Raw genomic sequence first — 23571 nt, forward strand, 5'->3', positions numbered from 1 at the left:
AGAAGAGGGAATCTGCAGAATGGAAGATGTTAAAGATAGAAAAGAGGAAGGGAAGGAGGGAAAGAGGGTTGGGGAAGAGGTGCAAGAGGGATGTTGAGAATGAATTAATTGTGGAGGAAGAAGACTCCAGAGAAGGTAGAAAGACGTAAGATAACAGGTTGTGGCTTTGACTCTAAGCAGTGACATCTTATTTTCTGGGATAGTGTCTGGATAGGGTTAAGGTTGAACGTTGTAGGAAGTTAAAGGGAACTGCACTTGGTTATCTCAATTTCTACCACAAAACAGGAGGCAAAGTATCAAAGGCACCAGTGGTGGAAGGTTTGGTCTTGAATAGGAGGTACCACCCCATCCGCTGAGGCGGAAATCAAAAGAGGTAAAAATGGGCTCAAAGACTCATAGATTTGGGATCAAGTTACAGGACAGAAGGGCTGATGGCCTTGATTTCTTGATAAGTAGGAGGCAAAGTTATCTGCTGAAGGTATTGTTTATTTGTCGCTCTTCTCACATGACAAAATTCCTCACATAAAACCATAATAGAAATAATATTTAGTATATTAAAATTAATACTTCAGATATTTCTTTTATATTAAGATGATTGTCATATAAATCTTTCATAAACATGTGTCTGTTTCTTGGTGTATAAAGCATAACTCTGAAAGATACCCTTGATATAATTTAGAATTTTAAAAACCGACATTGGGGCTTCCCTGGTGGCGCAGTGGTTGAGAGTCCGCCTGCCGATGCAGGGGATACGGGTTCATGCCCTGGTCCGGGAGGATCCCACATGCCGCGGAGCGGCTGGGCCCGTGAGCCATGGCCTCTGAGCCTGCGCGTCTGGAGCCTGTGCTCCGCAACGGGAGAGGCCACAACAGTGAGAGGCCCGCGTACAGCAAAAAAGCAAACAAACAAACAAACAAAAAACCCAAAAACTGACATCGTATTGAGTTTATACCATTCTCAATCAGAAGATAAAATTACTGGAAACATAATGTCAGTGTATGTTGTATATTTGTTACCAAATGTAACAAACAAAAACCACTTCTGGATGCTGTAATTTTATCTAGTATTAAAATAAATTCATCATGTGAGCAAATACTGGCTCTCCCTATCAAAAAGTAGACACCAAAATATTTCATAATTGGAGGGGGTCTTTGAGATTAGTGGCTTCTAATTTGGGGGCCTCAGACCCCCAGAGTATACACATTGAACAATAGTAGTTGATCTATTTTTAAATTTCAAAGCACCTAATAGAAATCCCACTTTACCCACATGAAGCCTTTGAGTTCCTTTACAATTACTTGAAATTATTTCAATTCAGTGGGGCTACTCTTCAGACTCTCCAATGGGCCTCTGCAATATTAAAACATGGATAATGCATTAATCATTATTTAATCAATGAGTTTTAAAAATCAGCAAAACTTCTGAAACACAGGGCTAGGGTAGAGGGAGGATTATAGACATTTGAGGTAACTGATAGTGAAAACGTTGGGAAAAATTGACTTAGTCTAATCCTGAAATTTGCAGATGAGAAAACTAGGAGGAGGATAAATAATTTATCCAGTAACACATCATGGCTCATTAATAGCAGAGCCAGCATTAGGATTTGCTCAATTCATATTTTGGAAGCTGTGAAAAAATTTCCTAATATGCTATTTTCTTGGGTGTTAGGTTTCTGCATTTTGTATCGTGGTGTTTAGTGTTCTTAGCATTTGGAACCCAAATGCTTCACATTTTGTTTTTGGGTTATTTTTGGTTGAGTACGTACCAATAGGAAATACCCCAGCCCAAACGCTAAGGTTTATTAATTTGTATTTCCTCTGCTGGCCAACTTTCCAGTAAAGTGGTTTAAAATTTTTTTTCCATAGAGGTAATAGAGAAACAAAAACAGAAACCTTTAAAAGAGTCTTCATAGTAAAGAGATGTCATAAAAGGCTAGTTAATTTTGAACTCCATTCTTCCATTCTTCATAATTTTGGGGTGGTCTTCATTCATATCTACTCTAGTTACAACAGTACTTTAAACAGAATTATATGGTAAACTTTATACAAAAGTTCTGCTACTACTATAATTTTTGAAAACATTTAACCCACCAGTAAGAGTGGAGACAGCCCTGCCTTTTAAAAGATAGATAATTTGAATAGAGAATATAAGATAGGATCATTAGAAGTACAAACAAGAGTTTTTCTTCTTATGAAAAATTTAAAAATTTCCTTCCTTGTATTTTTGTTGTTCTTTATATTTCTTTAGACAACAGCCATTTTTTCTCAAAAGATTTTTTTTTTTTTTTCCGGAAGGGAGAGTTGTCTATTGATGGTCTAAAAGAAGTGCTTATATAATTGTAGCTGAGGCAGAACTGGGTATTTAATATTTCTTACATCTCATTGATGCAGTCTTCCAAGATGTTGATTAAGCAGGGAAATCATTTTCTAAGTCCAAAATCTCAAAATGTATAAAAATAATCATAATTTTATAACAAATGGTAATAACTAGTTTTGTGCATTCATTTTCTATGATACCCGATAACATAGGCCAATTAAAACACAGACTTCACATTGTCATCAAATGAACATAGCAGAATGACCAAAGCTGAGAACTAGTCATTGTCGTAGATTGAACCTAAAAGAAGAAAATACAAATTTAAATTAGTTACACAAAATACATATCCTCTAAGTGTTCCAACGCTGTAAATGTAAATGATTCATACTCTCCTGGTTTAGGATAAAAATAGGAGAATTGTCTCACTTTATGAAAAAGCATTTAAATCGAAGGCCATATATTTATTTAACATTCATTGCTCAGTGTACTTTTCCAAACAAAGTTTCTGGACAAATCTATTCTCTATCAAAATGAGACTCAAGATTATTTTACCTGGTACTTAATTAAATGTACTTTTTGATAGTAATTCTGAATGAGGTTGAAAATACTAGGTATCAGTAAGAATCATACATTTAAAAGGAGACTAAAAGGAACATAATTAACACTATGCTTCATTTCAGGTGAGATTAATTTTTTAGATCATAATTTAGAAATGTACAATGCTTAGATAATACTAGTGAGTAATACAGGTTATGAAATAAGTACCTACTTATTGTCGAGGCACAAATATTTTTGTGGATAAAAGCAATTCTTATTAAGATTCATGGTATAATGAAAAATACACTAATATTTCATTCTTTTGTTTTCAAAGAAAATAAATAAGAGATTTTTCCTTGATTTTCAGTCATGTTCAAAAATAATTTTATTTCATTATACCATGGCATTTACCTTTCTTAACATTTTCAGGTGATTCAAATTCTAATCAGATTGGAAGGCTCTAATTAATCCAGCAAGCTATTTTCAGTATTTGTAAGAACAGTAAATTCACCATGACTGTTCTCTGTGCTGGGTGCCACGTGAGACTTACCATCAGCAATATCGTCATAAATCTCTCCATCACTGTAAATGTAGAAAATAAATTTTATTTTAAAGAAAGAATCTTCTTAACATTAAAGCAATATTTAGGTTATAAGTTTAATAATGTGATTTTATGTGACATAAGGCATTTAAGGGTGAGAAGTTACATTTATAAGTGGGAAGAAATTTCATATTCATCTGTATCTCCTTTCATTGACTTAATCGAATCCTCTGTTTCATTCTTATAGCGCACACACACACACACACACACAAAATTTATTCCATATCATAGACATACAGAACAATGAAAACATGCCCCAAGAGCATAGACCTTGCCTTACTCATCTTTAGATAGAACTATAAGCCTAGCACACAGCTGTCCTTGGTCAGTAGTGTTTGTTGAACTGAACAAACTGAAAAATCATGGCACAGTACTCCACTGGGGGCCCTAATCCAAAACTGTGATGGATTCTTTATGTTCAGTAATATCAGATTTATACTACTTTCACTTGAACTTCAAATGTTGAATCAAATACAGAAATATTTGGCATAGGAAATGGGTGCATAATTTCTGCAATGTTTCTAATTATAATTTGTAAATATTAATTTAAAATATATAAATATTGGTTACAAAATAAGCAGCCAGGATATGGTTTGTATGGTGATTCTTTTTTTATTTTTTATTTATATATTTTATTTATTTATTTATAATTAATTAATTTTATTTTTGGCTGCGTTGGGCCTTCATTGCTGCACGCCAGACTTTCTCTAGTTGTGGCGAGCGGGGGCTACTCTTCGTTGTGGTGCGCGGGCTTCTCATTGCGGTAGCTTCTCTTGTTGCGGAGCACGGGCTCTAGGCACGCAGGCTTCAGTAGGTGTGGCACACAGGCTTAGTTGCTCCGCGGCATGTGGGATCTTCCCGGACCAGGGCTCGAACCTATGTCACCTGCATTGGCAGGCGGATTCTTAACCACTGCGCCACCAGGGAAGTCCTATTTTTTACTTTTTAAAGTTTTGGGCCATGCCGCGCAGCATGTGGGATCTTAGTTTCCCGACCAGGGATCGAACCCATGTCCCCTGCATTGGAAGTATGGAGTCTTAACCACTGGACTGCCAAGGAAGTCACTGTACGGTGATTCTTATGTTATATAATTTTAAAAATATTTGTGGTTATAGGCGGCAGCCATAATAATCGTTCTGGTGAGTTTTACACATTTTAGGTTTCATCTGGTCCTGAATCTTTGTGAAATATTCTATTCTACACACACACTGAGTCCCTCCTATGTACCAGGAGATATAAGTAAGACACAGTTTTTATTTCAAGAAACTTATAATCTAATGGAGGAGAGAATGATATGCAAGTAATTAAAGTAGAAAGAATTATAAATATTAATATAGCCTTGAAACGTAGGATACACAAATGTAAGGTGACTTTGTCATTTAGACCAGACCTACTCTTGGTTCCTATACTACCTCTGTGCATTTATCATGGAAGCAGCAGCAGGCTTTTCAAATTGCTGCCAACTATGGCAGATGCTGTGAGTTCCCTAGGTCTTCTGTTTGGATCCTTTCTCTGAGATGGAGGGAGGATTTGGCTAATGGAAATCTGATACAAATGCAAAGAGGACAGATTTTTTTCTATTATTCATTCAATAAACTTGTATTAAGTATTCACTTCAATAGGTAGTAAAGCAATAATTACTTAGAGAGTACACTTTCTGAATTCTCTCTTAATCGTCCTGTAGTAATCACTGATGAAGATGTGGTCCCGTTATTTGTCACGCATTCTTTCCTTGAAATTTGTATCTTTCATAGAGTAAAACCTATTGAAAAGTCCCACACCTACTACTGTGATTAATGCTCTGAGGAAAATAAAAGTATTGTGATTATTTTTCTTTTGACTCTTTCCTGGTTTGCTGACAGAGCCCTTAACATTGCTTTGCCTCTTTCTGATTGGTGTCAGGTTATTTATGGATACAGTTTGTGAATCTTCCTTGATTTCTTAATCATGCTGAATTCTGTAAATCTCTGTATTGGTATATGACCTACCCTGATAATGGAGTTCATTTCTTGCACTGGTTTACTTGGAATAGGATCTTATAACATTGTGGGTGGACTCTAATAGCACTAGTACCAGACTGTGACAATGTCCTATTCATAAAAATAGAAGAATCATTGACCACTATCTTTTTCTGGCATGCTTCCAAAAAAGGCAACTTAATACTCTACTATGCCTAGTGTGAGTAAAGAAAAGCCTTCAATTAGGCACCAAGCCATAAACCGTTAACAGGTGATATTTGTACCTACTCTGCAGACACTAATCGATACCTGATTAATTCAATTCAATCAACTGCATTAATAGCTAGTGAAATGCAAAGTGTTAGTGGTTTTGACCTGTCTCCAATATTTTCAATGTGTGTATCCAATGAATATATAAAACTATGAACTGTATAATCGTGAGTGAGAAGGGCTCCTCCTTTATATTTAAAAGAGTGACACTTTATCAAAACTAACTTCGTTATGGGTACTACCATATTGACATTAGTATAGCATATTGTTTTAAAATTTATTTATGATAGTTTAGTAGATTATATTATGTAAGTGATATTAGGAAACTTTCTTAAAGAAAAGCATATAATTATTTTCGGAAGTATAGTAGTAGAAGAAAATGGGCTTACTTGTCTACCAAGGAACTCCGAAGGACATAACCATCTAAGAAAGAAAAAGAAAATAAATTTTATTAACAGTAAAAACTTGAAAAATCCCTACTATTTTCAAAGAAATTGAAATAGAATTTAATAATTAAAAGAATATGATATAATATATTGAATAATTATATCTATCTCCAAATATGACTTATTTTTCTTATTTGTGTCCGATTTTCTCTCCTTCCTTTTTTTTTTTTTAACATCTTTATTGGAGTATAATTGCTTTACAATGGTGTGTTAGTTTCTGCTTTATAACTTTTCCTCTTCTCTCTAACTTTTTTTTCTCTCTCTCTCCTACATGACTCTTTTCCTCCATTTACAATCTTTCCTCCTTTCCCCCTTAAATTAAAAACCAATATTTTCTTTTCTAAGCTACTGTAGGTTGTAGCACAATCTTCTTTCACATTTTAATCTATTTCTTTAAGGTGTTACCCATTCGACACAGTTTTAAGAATTTATGAAGCATAATTTCTCCTATGAAAAAAGTAGGTCACAGGTAGGGATTTTAAATATCACCAGGTCTAAGACTTAACTTTTCAAATTTTATTATACTGAACAGTCAGAACTGTGTTCCATTCCCCTTTCAGATCCGCAATCTAGTGTTTACTTGGGGGAGTGTGCATTCTAAATGGTTTCAAAACAGCTCTCTAATAATGAGTGTGAAAGATCTTTCACTATCGCTTTTGCCATTTGACAGAGCGTCAATGTTTGCATTTTCATCTTTCATGGAATAAATAATGATTAGAAGAGCACGTATCAGGGATTCTAGTGATTCTTCTGTTAAATGGAAAATAAACATTTTATACAAGAAAGCAAAGATTTTTTTTCACTTTATTTTTGCCCCTCTTGTGCAAAATACTCCTAAGAAAAAATATGGGCTGTTTTTCTTAAGAAAATGTCTGCTGACATCTAATTAATGTTACTAGCCTTTGGAATTATTGGTTTTGTGTTAGCACCTAGCTACTGTTGTATGTTTGAGATTAGTACCATTTATAGTCTTGTCAATACAGCTTCTAAATAACTTCTTTCACTGAGTCAGTCTATTGGTTTTGCTCCACCTCAGATCTAGTTTTGGTTCTAAATCAGAGTAAATGTGTAAAAAATGATAAAGCAGGAAGCTCACAAGGAAAAATTAATACCAACGTTAATAAACTTACGTAAACGTTAATAAACTTACGTATTGCCATTGATTTAACATGCAAAATTTTTTAAAAGTTAGAATCATACAACTGAAATTGTGGATTAAAAATTAAGAGAATGAACTTTCCCTTGAAATATTCCAGGGTAAAATCAATTCCACCAACATTTTTTGTCAAGAAATTAACTACTTATTGATGAAAATTGTTCATAAGAATCATATTTGGAAAATAAAGAATCAAAGTTATCTCTGAATTCCTGCAGCATGGCAGTAATGAAATGATAAAAGTACAATAAGTAATATTTTTCTCAGAGTATGAAAAATTAGACAATGTTATACCTTCCTTTTTATTTCAATTAAAGAAGTGGAAAAATTAATATAAAGGTCATCTAAAATTAATATCTATGATCCTTGGGTAGACTTTGATTCCACAGTTCTTTCAGTCATTTCACGTTAACAAACTTTAAAAAAAAGTTAAGGTAGACATCGTCATTTAGCGTAATTTTTAAAGGGGGATAAACTCATCTCTAACAAATTCAACTCTATGTGTGTCTCTCAAAAGAGAAACTCTGTGCAAATAACAGACTTTTTGAACAAATTGTGGATTTTGTGTCAGGCTTCCAATAATCGAAGTCTGTCTTTACTTGTACATCTGTTTAGGGCTAACATAAAGTATGAACCATTTCTACAGACAGTAAGAGTCACAAAGTTTTTTTTTTTCGTTAGTTAAAATTGGTGGTTATGTTTTCATTTTGAATTTTCTCTTAAAACAAATTGGAAAATAAAACAATACAAGTAAGTGTTCCCATTGATATTCATGTTTAAATTAATAATTTTAAAATAACGACTGCAGCCTTTAACGATGAAATCAATCTCATTGTGAGTTGTCTGGGCTTTGTAAAGTGTCTGAACTAAAATTAACATGTAGACAATTAGAGAAATGTATAAGAAGTAAGAAAATATTGCCAGAGATTGGAATTATTCTGGCCTCAAGTATATTTCTGTTGTTGTTTGTAAAATATATTTAGAAGGTCAAGAGAAACAAAATCCAAAACAAAGAGAATATAATCACCATTTCTGGAAATAAAAGGATTTTATTTTCTTGTGCTTGTAGGTCATCTACTTTTTAAAACTCAGTTATGCTAAAACTGTATAGACCTGGATAAAACACTATCTGTAATTAGGCATAAAACAGTCCTTTCAATGACCAAAGTTAATAACTCATGATATAGAACTTAATTACCTAACCTCACAAAGTTTATTATAAAAAAATATATTTTCCTAGCTTCTCAAATCCCTATTACATTTCCTCCTATATCTTGACTCTTCAAGAGCTCTAAGGAGCAGCTTTTTCTTTTGTTGAAGGCTCTAACGTTGTTGCCGTTTTGTTGTTTTTGTTGTTGTGTGAGCTACATAAACATCAACGATTGTGAATATTATTTAAGAACAAACTTATCAAGGGGTTGGGGTGTGGGATGGTACTGTGCTGCTCTACTTTAGTTCCCTGAAATGATGTGATCATTTGGGGCTCATAGACTATGAAATCACTATTATATAGCACTTTTGTAGGGTTAACGACTTTTAATACAGCATAGGTTTTGCTGTCTAGTACCTTTAAAAATCTCCGCTGAAACTTCATTCTATTACAAGCATGATTCATGGCAGTGTCAAAACAAGTGTCTTACCATGAAGTTTTAAACCACTTCTCCATGATAGTTCCTAGACACAATTTTTTTTTTTTTGCAGTAGAAAAATGTTCTCTGCTCACATGTTCCATGAACATTCATCATAGGGAATGTAATGAAAAATACAAACAAATGAAATAAACAGAAAACCTCATCATACTTCTGTAACATGCAGAGTGGCTGCTGTGTTTAGTTAGCTCTATAATATCGTGGGCACTGGCACACCAGGGATGCTCACAGATAATATGAAAGTATCATTAGGAAATCTCACATTCATAGAGCAGAACACAGTGACTCGAAACAAATGTTTTGAAATATGTGGTGGGTAGAGTTGGTTAAGAAAGTAACACCCACCCACCATTTGTGCCAGTTAATTTCTTCCCAAAACATTTACTTGCTACAGTGCAGATGTGTCGCAGGACTAATGACTCACCTTTCAGGAGGGTGTTGTGAATATAAAATTACCAAGGATATACAAAAGCATCTTTGGAAAAAATATCTTTGTTCTAATATTTTCAAATTTTTTACTCAATAAAAATGACAAATTTTATTATTTCCTTATTATTTCGTTTGTTGTGAGCAAGTCCAGAAATAAAGTTAAACTTACTCAATTTGGCCTCATGCAGTTTAAAAACAATAAAGTCATACTGCATAGATTTACTAAGGCAAGTGGAACAACGTCCGACTTCAAGAGAAAATGCTCATAATGTAATAGAAATTAAAAACAAAATGCAGTGTATAATGCTAAATATAAATTATTAACCTAGTTCTATAAAAATGTTCTCTTTCCCTCTCTCTTTTTCTCTCTCTACTTATTTTTAGGGCTTCAAATCAGGTGACATTAAATTTCTGAATACAAAAATTTTCTTCAGTGAACATGTGTTGTTTTAAAATCGAAACCAAAATTACCTAAGCAAAGAAATCATCAATTGGATTTGGGGACACCCAAAGCACCTTTAAAATTCCCCTTCCTTTGGTGCCCAAAGGAAATGGACAACATTTTGATCACAAATAACTCAGCTCATGTCTCATTCCACACTTTTTTGTAGAAAAATTTTCTCCAGTGACAAGAGGTGGGAAAACTCACAGCTTATGAGACTTTGAGTTGAGGAACATGCACAAATATTAGCGAGAAATTCTAAACATTTGGGAATGTGCCAGAAATATATATTTAAGATCTCAATGCCTCTACAATGTGCTTTTCTACAAGTCAGTGGGTGAGACTTGATCAAATGTGATAATGCCTGTAAAAGTGGCTTGTACTCTGCTCCACAGTGGGAAGGGATTACTGTTAATGATTTAGCCTCTCATATCTATCATTACAAATTAGGTTTAAGTAAACTATGGTTTTCTTTTTTTTTTTTTTGGATGGATTAAAGAAGAATAGAAAGTAAGGAAAATGTTAGGGTCATCATGATGTTGGACTGCAAATGTCGTTACTGCTAATTAGGTGTAGAAAAAAGGAACTGAAAGGTTCAGAGTCTCCCAAATGATACACAACAAGTGAACCACATCACTATGGCTAAGACAGAGAAGTTCTGTCTTCTAACAAGTTAAACTATTCAACGGACTTCTTCCTGTGAATGTCAGTAAGTCAGATTTTCATCTGGTTATCCAACTGCAATCTCCAAATTGTTATACTCAATTCAGCAAGCCCCAAACAAGGTGCCAGGCAGTGTAGAATGTGTTGGCAATACAATGTTGAGAACATTTCACTGAAGCTACTCTCAAGCTCCGTCTCATAAGAGTAATAGATTGGAAAAACAGTAAGGACAGTGACAGCAATAACAGTAGTGGCATGGTGCAGCAAGGGAGAGATTAATTGTGTTAGGGTGGCTGCAGAGGAGTGAGTGAGTGTGCTTCCAATTTTAGATGACAACTGGGTTGTTTTTAATAGATAATTTATGGGCATTCCAAGTAGAATAAAATAGCATAGAAGGATGAAATAGCATAATTTATTCAGGGAATGACAAATGAGTAGTTTACATTTCTGGAGTGTTAGTTGCAGATGGGAAATAGTTGATGCAGGTGAGGCTAGATCACAAAGGGTTTTATATACTAACCCTAAAGACTTCATGTTTTTAAAAATAATATTTGGGTAACAGTATGGTGAGTGGATTGGCTGAGAGAAGGGTAAGGGAGACATATCATTTGAAAGGCTATTGCAATAATCCAGGTGAGGAAGGGTTAAATCCATACAACAATTGTCCCAAATCCTATGGAGGTATTTGAGGAATAGATCAGAAATTAAGAAAATTAAGAAATTTAAATTAGATTTAAAATTAAGAAAATTAAACATCCAGTTCAAGGAAAGACTAACCAGCAGTTTTAGAAAAATTAAGAAAAGCAAGAGATTTGGAAAAATAAAAGGGAAATTAAGCAGATATGATCATTGAATTGTGGAATAATGAAATCGCAGATGCTCTTGGTGGCCTTCCCACCTGCCCAGGAGTAGGCTTCAATTCCTGATGGACACAGAGTTGATGTATAAGTACCCCAGTTTGTTTCCCACCGGATGGGATAACACTGCCACTCCGATTTCCCAACTGATTAAGCTCCTACTACCCAAGTGTACCTTTTTTTGATAACAAGATTTTAATAGCTGCCTTCTCTTCCCAGTTTATTAACAAGATTTTATTAGCTGCCTTCTCTTCCCAGTCTACTTCTCCACGTGCTCATGGGAGTATCCCAGAATCTCCTCCTAAATGGGAAAGCCAAACTAAGACAAAGTCCAGGCCAAAGAAAGTCTATAAATAAAAAACAACTAGTATGCAAGTGCTACTGATATAATCATCTGGTTTTCATTCTGTTCGAGGTGGACCCTAAAACCACCTAAGAATTGAATTAGTTATCAGTGAGCTTGAGAACTGTAAGGTGCATTGGTCCTGCCGCAGACAAAAAAAAAAAAAGAAGATAAAAGTTACAAGGAACCCTTGATTTTATCTACCAGAATGTCATGTAATGTTTTCACCTCTCATTTTTAACAGATGATAAATTCTAAGAGGATAGGAGTCCTCCAGTATTCATAGCAGTATTTAGAATTATTGATGTCGAAGTAGAAAATGATAGCAGACTACAAATTATCCCAGAATGGCTGTTGCTTTTCCTCATTCTTAGGGTCTACTGGTTCCTAGGTAGGAGTCTCCTCTGAATTTCTGTTTTTGATGCTGAATCTACATCTGCTCATCTGTATCTATACATGTTTGTTGTTGAGGTCATTTATATGCTGTTACTCAGAGTATGTTCTGCGGACCAGCAGCATCAATTACCTGCGAGCTTGGGAAAACACCTTACCTCAGACCTGCTAAGTTAGAATCTGCATTTTTAACAAGATCCCCACGTGAAGTGTATGTACTTTGGAGTCGAGGAGCATTGCTCTAGATGGGATTTGTTGCGGGGACAGAAATCTCAGGACAGCAGGTCAAGATAAGTCTGAAGCTTTTCCTCTGGAGAAAGGTCCACATGACAAGTACTAGAACAATTCTCTGTTGTGAAAAATGTGAAATAATTTGGAAAGTAGAGGGAAGGAGACATATCATTTAGGCCCATCACCCTAATCAGCCACTATTAGGATTTTAGTTTGGTTTCTTTTATTTACATATTTTTTAACATGGCTGTAAATAAATCCTATCCTACTTTAAGCAGGCTTCTTATTCCTCTTACTGTTGTATCATGAGAATTTCCTCATGCTATCATAATCACCCTGGAAAATACTCAGTTTATATATTTATCATAACTTATTTAATAATTTTAAAAATTTGAACATTTTAAAATATTTTGATGACCTTTTAAAGCATGTAGTTATTCTGCATTTAAGACTATTCCTTGGGGTACATCTTCACAAATCCTGGTCTGAATGGGGGTTTTCTTTGTCTTCTGGAGCTCCATCTTTGAATTATCTCCAGTAACCTTCAAGTAGTAACACTACATACCCCTGCCTGTTATCCTTTGCACCCACATTCCATTTTTTCCTTTTAAAGCCAACCACACCCCTTCCATAAGAGCTTTAGATCCATTTTCCCCACCCTTGAGTCACTGTATTTTATTCTTAAAACATCTACTTCGGTTCCTGTACCTGAGTCACCTTCCTGTCATTAAAATTGAACTCAAAGTTTGTGTTTTCCGTGCAGACTTACCGAGCTGATATGGGACAGCCATGTTGGCCATTCAATTTTAAATATAGGACAACATAATTTTGACTTACTCTTCTCTGGACGTTAAATGAAATAAGCTTCCTTTTAAAACTGGACAAAAACATTTCCATCTGCCAGCTTTAGTAGCTGAGAAAGTCAGAGAGGACAGGACACTCTTGTGTTTATTTGGAATAGAATGTCGTATTAAATGTGGCCGAACAGGAAGTGAAAACAAGTGAATTTGCAAGGTAGGAAAACTGGAGATTCTAGGTGTGACATATGTGATATAATTTCAAACCAGACCAGAGCAAGAACCACTCACTACTTTAGCAGAGTGGTTCTCACTTTAGTGTACGTAGGAGCAAACTAGGGAAGCCGTTATGATCACAGACTCTGTCTGAGCCACGGAGTACATGACTCAGCAAGTCAAGGGTGGGTCCAGGGTGTTAGAATTGTAATACACACAGGAGTTTTCTGATGCTGGTGGTCTGGGGACCACATTTTCAGAAGCACGAATTTGGCATAACTTTGGCAACTCAGTGCCAAATATAGCAGGTGGGAAATGAAAAAAAAAAAAATTAAAATAAAATACATTGATTCCAGCACAGCGAGGTCTCCAGTTTCTTAATGTTTTCCACAACTCACAAAGCATGGAGCAAAACCAGTTAATACAAATAGGAGTGATCACTAAAACTTGTTTAGTCGTTAAATTCTGGGGCGTCCTAGCGATAAAGAATAAACAGTGACTTACATTTTCCTTCTTCATTCCTGCAGAGAACTTTTGTATCATCTGTGTTTTGTATAACTTCCAGGGATTCTCCAGGCTTCACCTGTAGATCTCTGTTCCCCCACTTTTTAGAAGTTAAGTAGGGTGCAACTTTGGTGTAATAGAGGACTCTAATTTCACCATCAAACTGGAAAAATAAGAAAAAACATTTACCTTATTGATTGATGTGTAGTATTAAAGTAATTCATTTAGGACAGATTTATTAAGAAAATCTTTGTTAAATAACTAGTTCCTTGTTTTCAAAAAATAACAAAAACTTCTTTGGAGAAAAATCACTCATAACCTCACCAACCTAATAATAATTACTATTATTATTTTATTTTTTTTGGCGGTACGCAGGCCTCTCACTGTCGTGGCCTCTCCCGTTACGGAGCACAGGCTCCAGACGCGCAGGCTCAGCGGCCATGGCTCACGGGCCCAGCCGCTCCGCGGCATGTAGGATCTTCCCGAACCGGGGCACAAACCCGTGTCCCCTGCATTGGCAGGCGGACTCTCAACCACTGAGCCACCAGGGGAGCCCCTAATAATTATTTTTAAAATAAAAAGTTTTTTAAAATTTAAGATGTAATGCATGTGTTGATTTGTCGCACTCATATATTGCAAAATGATTAACAACCAGAACGTAAATTCTATTGGTTTGATCACCTCGCAATATTACCATTTCTTTTTTTATAGTGAGAACATTTAAGATTTGCTCCATTAGGGACTTCCATGTATATAATACCGTATTGCTAACTATAAGCACCGTGCTGTAATTAGATCCCTAAAACTTACTCATCTAACTACTGAGTATTTGTACCCTTTGACAGACATCTCCCCATGCTCCCCTTCTCTGGTAACCATGATTTTACTCTTGATTTCTGTGGGTTTGGTTATTTTAGATTCCACATACAAGTGATATCACACAGTATTTGTCTCTGTCATTCTGACTTATTTTGCTTAGTATAATGCTCTCAAGGTGCAACCATGTTGTCACAAATGGCAGGAGTTCCTTGTTTTTCGTGGCTGAATAATATTTCACATGTATCTATCTATCTCACATCTTTTTTATCTATTCTATTTTTAGCTTACCTTCTGATTAAGTTTCAAAGGACAGCTAAATTTAGATGATTATCACAGTACATATATTGCGTATGAGAGTTTACTTAATTTCTTATAGGAATAAATTTAAATCTAAAATAAATTTTGTAGAAAATAAAGGAGTTGTGATGGAGAACTGTGATATTGATAATTACACTTTTAAAAATCATCAATTTTTTCATTAGCACTTTGAACTTTGTATGATATTTAAATGTAAACATACTTTAAATTTTTTCCTGAAGTCTTTTTCTTCTTTTTCTTGCTTTTTTAGTTTCTTAGGGTCTTTTTCTTCTGCCTTGGCCTTGGCTCCTTGACTAGGATGGCAGAACACACATAAAATAGCATTTAGTTTCAAAATATAAGAAGAATAGTGTATAACAGACAATTCATAACATTACATTTTTGTTAAATTTCATTTTCAATTATCATTGTTAGAAATCTAGTACATTCATTGTAATAAATGATGACATTTCATAATGCAGAATAGATTTTCAAAAGAATACAGACTGAGTTAAAATGGAAGTGAGAGATAATGTATTATGTTGAATGGTATAAAATGACTGAAGTATAGTTTAAACATCGTTACATACCAGCAGTTTCATATGATTCAACCTATTCTTGAACCCCTTATATTTTTCAACCCTTCCTAGATAATTAAGTGGTTTGGCTAATGTCATAGAAAAGGCTTTTTAAAAAAGAACACTTTGTGAAAGACTGATTTTTATGGCTTAAAAAATTTATCTATATATAATGTACTTAAAACAAAGCCAGGGTCACATCTCATGATACCAACTAAAGCCAATTATTATAAGACAGGTGAACAGCTCTGAGGTAGTGATTCTCCAGCCTGGCCACATATAGGATCACCTGGGAAGTTTTTAAAAAATACCACTGCCCTTGTCTAATTCCCAGAAATTAAATTAATTAAAAATTCTAATTAATTAAATTGAGTGAGGTCCAGGTACTGACGTATGTATTTTAAAAGTTCCCAGGTGATATTAATTTGCAACCAAGGTTGTGAACAATTCCTGGGTTAAGTATGGATGTTAGGGAAAGGCTGTGACTCTCTGTAGGAGGGAATTTAAAAAATCAGAATATTTGTGAATAATGAAAAATTTTAAACACTGACATTAATTTTGATTACCTAAGGTAAAGTTTTGTTTGTAACTGATTTATTTAAAAATTTTGAATCTTAGAATTTAGTTCATTCACTGGGAAATGAATTAGCACACTGTCCTGCCCTAGGTTCTGCATTGTCCCTCATACCTTCTCTCTGATGGTACCTGGGTAGTAGTGGAATCGCTGGCCCGGATTAGCACTCTGGAGCAATCAGAATATACATGAATGTTAAAAATGCCCCACAAGCTCTCGTTAAAGGTAATTTATTGAAATTTATTTAAAAAAATAGAATGCTGTGTTAGAGACACACGATTGCCTTAAACTCTGAAAATAAGCAACGGGAAAGAAATTAGTACATATCGCACAAAGTTTAATCAGCTGGGGCTTATTTTGCTTAAAGAAAAGGGCCAGTGGGTGACTCTGGGTTCCTAGAGAGCTATTTAATGGAATGTGGTGGCATTTCTACAGTAATATTAAAGACAAAAATGTGCTTAAAACTGTCAGGAATAGAAGCGACGTCCCAATGGTGAGGAATATTAAAACTTAACATATTTCTGAAGATTAGATTTTCCTTTCATGGAGAACTGAAAAAGGAGAATGATTCTCCTTTCATATTTCTGGTGTGTTTTGCCTGTAGAACTTGATCTTCTTATATAAATAACAGGATATTTTCCCCTCAGTTTCTTTGATCTTGCTCTTGTTGTGTAAAATTAGTTTAACAATGTTGGTAAAAAAAACGAAAAAAGAGGGGCTTCCCTGGTGGTGCAGTGGTTGGGAGTCCGCCTGCCGATGCAGGGGACACGAGTTCGTGCCCCGGTCCGGGAGGATCCCACGTGCCGCGGAGTGGCTGGGCTCGTGAGCCATGGCCGCTGAGCCTGCGCGTCCGGAGCCTGTGCTCCGCAACGGGAGAGGCCACAACAGTGAGAGGCCCGCGTACCGCAAAAAAAAAAAAAAAAAAAAAAAAAAAAAAGACAAAAACATAAACTTAGAGTTCACTCATGCATTTTTTACCAGTACAGCTCAGAAGACACCACTTACTGTATTCCATTGATGTTACTTCTATCCTTTAACTGATCAACTTCAAGATCTTTTTATTCATCTTTCTTTTTTCTTGAAAAAGCTAGAGAGGTGTTCTTGCTTCCATACATAGCATGTATCAGATCATCTCACATATTTATTGGGGTATAAAAAAGCATCCTAACATGTTATTTTCTATTACAAAAGAATTTTGTAAAGGTACTCCTCTTCTATTAATTGATTTTAGGTTTTCTTACAACTTTTGTCTAAAATTAAATTGAAGCCTTAGGTAAGTTAAAGAATGTCACTATTCACTGTTGACTGTTTTTGTTTGAATGGAACCTTTGAGAATCAGATGATTTTGTGAAAAAGTGACATAACTCGTAAAAGTCCTTTCAAAACACAAATCTGCTCTCTTTTTTTTTTTCATAAAAGGAAACGATCTTCTTGTGGAGGATGGAGGAGGCTTGAAGCAGGTGGGTTAGGATTGAGACATAAACTAAGCAGTGTGTTCAAGATAAAAAACGTTTTGAGAAAAAAGTAAAAAAGGGAGCGAATGAATCAGTGAGAGCAGTTGCGATCAGGCTCTCAAATATTTTCCCAGTGAATGAGTGAATAAATGAATGAAGACATTGGTGAGTCATAGGTCAGAAGATAATCAGGGGAAGCGAGAGAGAGAAGGAGGAGGAGAACCTGGGCTATCCATCCATTCACAAACCTGGCAGAGAGGTCAGAGTTGGGATCAGGGAGAGGACGACAGAGCCAACAGGATGGCACACAGTACACACGCCCTCACTGGGGTTTTATTCCAGCTGAATTTTCTTAAACCGTCTGATTTTCATAACTTCACTGTAATGAGAACATTTAAATTACCTCATCTCTGGTGGTGGAGCAGGGAAATCAGAGGCATCCACATCGTCATAAACGTCATCTCCCATGTCTAACAAAAGACAGAATAGCAAATGTTGAAACACTGTTAATGTACATTTTGATATGAGCATTCAATGGGATTTTAATATAAAGATTGTTTCAAGGACAACAAAATAAGGTCTCTGTACATTTCTCCTGGAAGCACTGCCTATTCCTTAAAAGGGAGAGAGAGGTTCCTCTCTTCCTTGATGCTTGTGTTAAATACCCCTCAAAAAGAAAAACAACAACAACAACAAAATAGTGGCAATGATAATAACTATTGTTATCAGGGAAAAAACCCTAAAGCAGTGACTGAGAGTATTTGAATAGCCACAAGTGTGATGAATTGTAAGATTAGTAGATTGCTGACAAGCAAATCAATATTACTGGCCATTGGCTGCAGGTAGAGATTGAAGTAAAGATTTTGATGGGATTTGGGGTGCTAGGATAATATATATCACTTTATTTATATGTCTTTGTCTTTGTGCCTATCTATCTCTCATCTATCTATCTATCCCTCTTTTTTACTCATTGATCTGTCTTTATTAACTTTTACCTTGTAGGAATATTATGTGTGGCACTATTGTAAAATAAAAGACACTTCTGATACCAGCAGGTCTTGAGAATCAGTATTGGTGGAAAAGTTGCTATGACCTTAACTGGTTCAATGGCTTTTCCAATATGTAGACATTTTTCTTGATCCTAGACTTCTTGTTAATAAAGTCAGGAGGAATGCATCCTCTCTACACCTATTAAGTTGCTCCACAGCAAATTAAGCTGAAGAGATGAGTTGAAGAGAGTACAAATGTTTTAAGAAATGATTATCACAGAAAGTTTAAAATGCTCTCTGGTAGTGGTAAGGATTTGATTTCCTTTAAAAAATCCCCCCCCCCCCACCTTGGGACTTCCCTGGTGGCACAGTGGATAAGACTCTACGCTCCCAATGCAGGGAGCCTGGGTTGATCCCTGGTCAGGGAACTAGATCCCACATGCATGCAACAACTAAGAGTTCCCATGCCACAACTAAGGAGCCGGGGAGCCGCAACTAAGGAGCCTGCTTGCCGCAACTAAGACCTGGTGCAACCAAAAAAAAAAATCCCCCCCCTTCTGTATATATGTACACACACATATATATATATATATATATATATATATATATATATATATATATGCTCTGTATATGTATGTATATATGTTTGTGTGTGTGTGTGCTTGTGTGTGTATTTTCCTCCCACTCAGGTTAAGTAATTTCACAGGATAAAACGTGCTCAACTATATGAAGAATCTATAATAAATATGTAAAAATATTACATATCACTGGTTTCCAGAGAGGGAAAAGTTACTATTCCATGCACATGCACTTAATACACCTTTGAGAATGAAAGAAAATTAAAACAAGAAACACATTTTTTACTTATTTGATCACATTTTTTCCATTTTGTTCCTACTATTTGTGGAGCTAAGTTTCTTTTTTTTTTTTTTTTTTGCGGTACGTGGGCCTCTCACTGTTGTGGCCTCTCCTGTTGCGGAGCACAGACTCCAGACGCACAGGCTCAGCAACCATGGCTCACCGGCCAAGCCGCTCCGCGGCATGTGGGATCTTCCCGGACGGGGCATGAACCCGCGTCCCCTGCATCGGCAGGCGGACTCTCAACCACTGCGCCACCAGGGGAGCCCAAGAGCTAAGTTTCTTGAGTATTTTTTGAAAATTATAGATTAAGATATAAGCTTATCAGTTATTGATCAATTTGGGTTAGAGCCTTACATATTTTCAAATTGATAACTGAAAACAAAGTCAGATAAACAGTCTGGAAGAATAGATTATCTTTGTGTTTGGTTTGCTCTTTCAATTTATTTATTTATTTATTTATTTTCATGTTGGGGGTAGGAGTTTATTAATTAATTAATTTATTTTTGCTGTGTTGCATCTGCATTTTTGTGCGAGGGCTTTCTGTAGTTGTGGCAAGTGGGGGCCACTCTTCATCGCGGTGCGCGGGCCTCTCGCTGTTGTGGCCTCTCTTGTTGCGGAGCACAGGCTCCAGACGCGCAGGCTCAGTAGTTGTGGCTCACGGGTCTAGTTGCTCCGCGGCATGTGGGATCCTCCCAGACCAGGGTTCGAACCCATGTTCCCTGCATTAGCAGGCAGATAGATTCTCAACCACTGCGCCACTAGGGAAGCCCTCTTTCAATTTATTTACAAGTCAAAATAAACTTTTTGAAAGCCCCTGAATATTCTTGTGAGACATTTTATTTTGTTCAAAGTAAACTTAAGAAAACTCCTTTAAAGATCTGTCTCAGCAGGGGTAAAAAAATAAGCTGATCAAAATTGTACAAAGAAGAAACTGTTTCACATTGAGCAGTGGAAAATTTTCCAAAGACAATATAAGTGATACATTTTAAAAATCAAAGAAATTTAGATTTAGAAGGACCTTCATGGCATATAATGTGGCATGTTTTCAGAAATCTTTATGCATAAGTCCAATACACCAAGCTCTGACTGAATTGGGGTGGGGAGGGTCCATGGGGAATGTTGGGGTCCATCCCTACTCGGCCCTTTCTCCATAGTGATCCTATGGCTGGAAGAACTGTTCAAAATTCATGATATTTTAAAATTTCCTCTTCCCACTATTTTACTGTTGAGAAACTGTGGTGACCCCAGGTGAAGTTACTTGACAAGGTTACACAATTTATTATTTTCAGAGTCAGGACTTTAATTCAGACAGCGTGACTATAGCCAATCCTTTCCACTACCTCATCTGCAAGAAGTGAGATATAAAATATACAATTAGCTTTTATTACTTACCCACTTGTTTAGGAGGAGAAGGGAAACTGGAAAGAAAACGATAACACAGTTATAATCAGACCAATATAAACACAGAAATTGAGTCTTTTATTTAGGAGAGACATGAATAGCCTGCAGGCTTATAAAGTCTAATTAATCTGTTGACTGTCATTCCTTTCTCATCCTCCATTTCTCTGCTAAGTCCCAAGTTTTTGTCCATCAATCTGGAATTTAGCAAGACTTTTTGTGAACTCCAGTGTTGACCAAAAAAGTCAAGAGTCAAGATATCCAGTGGTTTATTTTGCTCACAGCCATTAGACCAATGTTTGCAGGTTTGTTCTATGAAGTTTGGGCATATTATCATACCAGAGTAATTAAATGGTCTCAGTATTCTGGAGTCACTGTGGCATAGCTCAGGCCCAAAACTGTTTATTTGACTCAAAGAATAGAAATGCAGAGTCAAAATCAGCAGAGGTCATAGGAATCTTTATATGACCATGTTTCAACAATATGTACATGTATATCTCCAAAAGAAGAATGGTGAATAAGAGAGGAAAATCCACTGAAACTAGAGAGTGAGAGCTTATTAACAGAAGTGATTTGAAATCAGGATTGGGTGGCTTTTAGTTGCAACAGAAAAAGACCTTTGCTTTTATTACTTTCTGAGCTTTAAACACACACACACACACACACACACACACATCACTGGAAGAATGGTGCACAGTTACAGTAAAGTGTGAAAGGTCATTAGTTCAAGTGATCTAAAACCAGAATTAGCTGGTGTGTAATTAGAGCAAAAAAAAAATCTCTTCTTTTATTTCTAAGGACTACATTTGAGTAATGCTGCATGAAGAGAAGATTTGCTATGTTTACTTATAATTTTAAGAGTCCTGTTTATTGAGTGTTGTTTTAGTGTCTCACAAAAGGGTTTAAAATTAGGACTTCTATGTGGAATTAACATCTTATAAAGACTTCAGTTAAGTGTGGTGAATCTATTAGGCACATATAAAATAAGGATATCCTGTACCAGCGAATGTAATTAAGATCCTTCAAATTCATACACATGGAACTTATACTAAAGGGTTATTTTTGTATGGAAAGATAAAATTTATGCTTTAGTTTTATTTATACAAACTGAAGATATTTAGAATAATTTTATTATAGGATAAATATGTAATTCAAGTAGAATTAATATATCACAATTGTGATATAGAGTTACAAAGACTTTAAATACTGTACTTAGAGAAAAGAAATTCCAAATTGTGTCCTTTATTTCTAGCAATTAATTTTTAAAAGAGAATGTATATTTTGAAGAATAGTTAGTATACAATATTATATAATAAAATGTGGCGTTGGAATTGTGAACATTCAGATGTGATGCCACAGTTTAAAGAAGTCCTACTAAATGGAGGGTGAGTGTGTATGAGTGTGTGAGGGTGTGTGTGTGCACACTTGTGCGTGTGTGTGCTTGTACATGTTTGAATGGAAAGCAAAATATATTTTTGAACCATATGATGATTTTCGAATACTTTGTGCTCCTCTTATATAAATGCATGAGTTTAAGGGTGACACAGTAAATGAGGCTAGAATAACTAATGGAAAAAACACATTAAATTGTTAAAAGTTTGTCAGAAATTGGTTATTGGTTATAAAATATTAGCAGCATTTGATTAAATTATTAGTGCTGTTATCGTGCACTGTATTTGGTGGTTGGTCGACTCTTACGATGAACCTTCATTGTCTGACTCAGAGTCTTTTGGTTTCTCTCGTATACTTTTCTTTCTGTCATCTTTTCCCTTTAACATCTTCAAAATCCCCCAGGACCACGTGTTACTCTTCTCTTCATCCTGTAGCGTGGAGCTTTGGAGCATGCAGGCATTGATCAGATTTTTTATAATTATACTGCTTTGATCATTCAGGCTGTAAGCTACTCATTGTATTGAACAAAATGAAGCTATTACGTTTATAGGTTATGGTCTTTGATACTGCTTCTACTAGGTAAATAGGTAAGTTATTTTTTCCTATTTGGTAGATTTCTCCTGGTTCTTAAACTAGGCAAGCTGAGTCAGGATTAAGTTTTAAACATCAATTTAGCTATACTGTTTTAAAAGTAAGTTGTTAATAGATTAAACATTTTTTAAATGTATTTAAATTTTAAAATACACCATTTCAAAAGTTTAAACACCCAAAGGATTCAATACTGGTTTTGCCACAGATAGCATATGATCTCAGTTTATTTGGGCTGCCTACAACTATGATTAATATACAAAGGATAGCCATGCGACTGATTAACTTTCCAGATTGTCATAAAAATAAATTATTGATTGATAAATAAATGATAGGGAAAAGTTTGAAAAAAAATCTGCAACACTTCTAACCCTTTATCCCTTTTTCATTTCACTTCTTTTGACGTAGTTGTCAAGGTTATTCCAAACAATATACCACTTCATTTGAAGTGTGGTGCAGTTACACTTCCGCATTTACTAATGCTGTTAATTAAACATTCAAATAATTTTTGGTAACGTAACAGGGAATGCTATTTCTGCTCTTTATTTTAAAGAGAAATCAAAACTATACAACTCCAGTATATACAATACTTTGCAAAAAGGCAATTCGCTGATCATTCTTACCCATTAACAGCATCCTCCTCTTCTATCCCATCATAAATATCATCGTCTGGGGGAGGTGGGAACATCCCTTCATGTGAATTAGGGGGGAAAAAGTCTTCTGTTAGTTTTATAATTTGGTCACAAATGTTCACTCAAAATTTGATAATAAATCTGTCTTATTTAATTGCAGAAAGCATCCTACTTTCATATC

The 23571-nt window shown here is 35.3% G+C and overlaps 1 protein-coding gene across 1 annotated transcript in view; it reads right to left on the reverse strand.

The window, feature by feature from the left end:
• Window positions 1-635: 635 nt before the first annotated feature.
• Window positions 636-23571, reverse strand: part of FYB1 (FYN binding protein 1) — a 106164-nt gene continuing 83228 nt past the window's right edge. The window contains exons 10-18 of the mRNA XM_079918749.1: window positions 23382-23448; window positions 22477-22611; window positions 20773-20798; window positions 17934-18000; window positions 15148-15238; window positions 13809-13971; window positions 6072-6105; window positions 3404-3435; window positions 636-2616 (exon numbers count right to left, since the gene is read on the reverse strand). Coding sequence (XP_079774875.1) covers window positions 2594-2616; window positions 3404-3435; window positions 6072-6105; window positions 13809-13971; window positions 15148-15238; window positions 17934-18000; window positions 20773-20798; window positions 22477-22611; window positions 23382-23448 — 638 coding nt within the window. The 3' untranslated portion in view covers window positions 636-2593. The remainder of the gene's footprint in view (window positions 2617-3403; window positions 3436-6071; window positions 6106-13808; window positions 13972-15147; window positions 15239-17933; window positions 18001-20772; window positions 20799-22476; window positions 22612-23381; window positions 23449-23571) is intronic.

Source organism: Stenella coeruleoalba (genome assembly GCF_951394435.1).
Source record: "Stenella coeruleoalba genome assembly, chromosome: 3".
Lineage (NCBI taxonomy): Eukaryota > Metazoa > Chordata > Mammalia > Artiodactyla > Delphinidae > Stenella > Stenella coeruleoalba.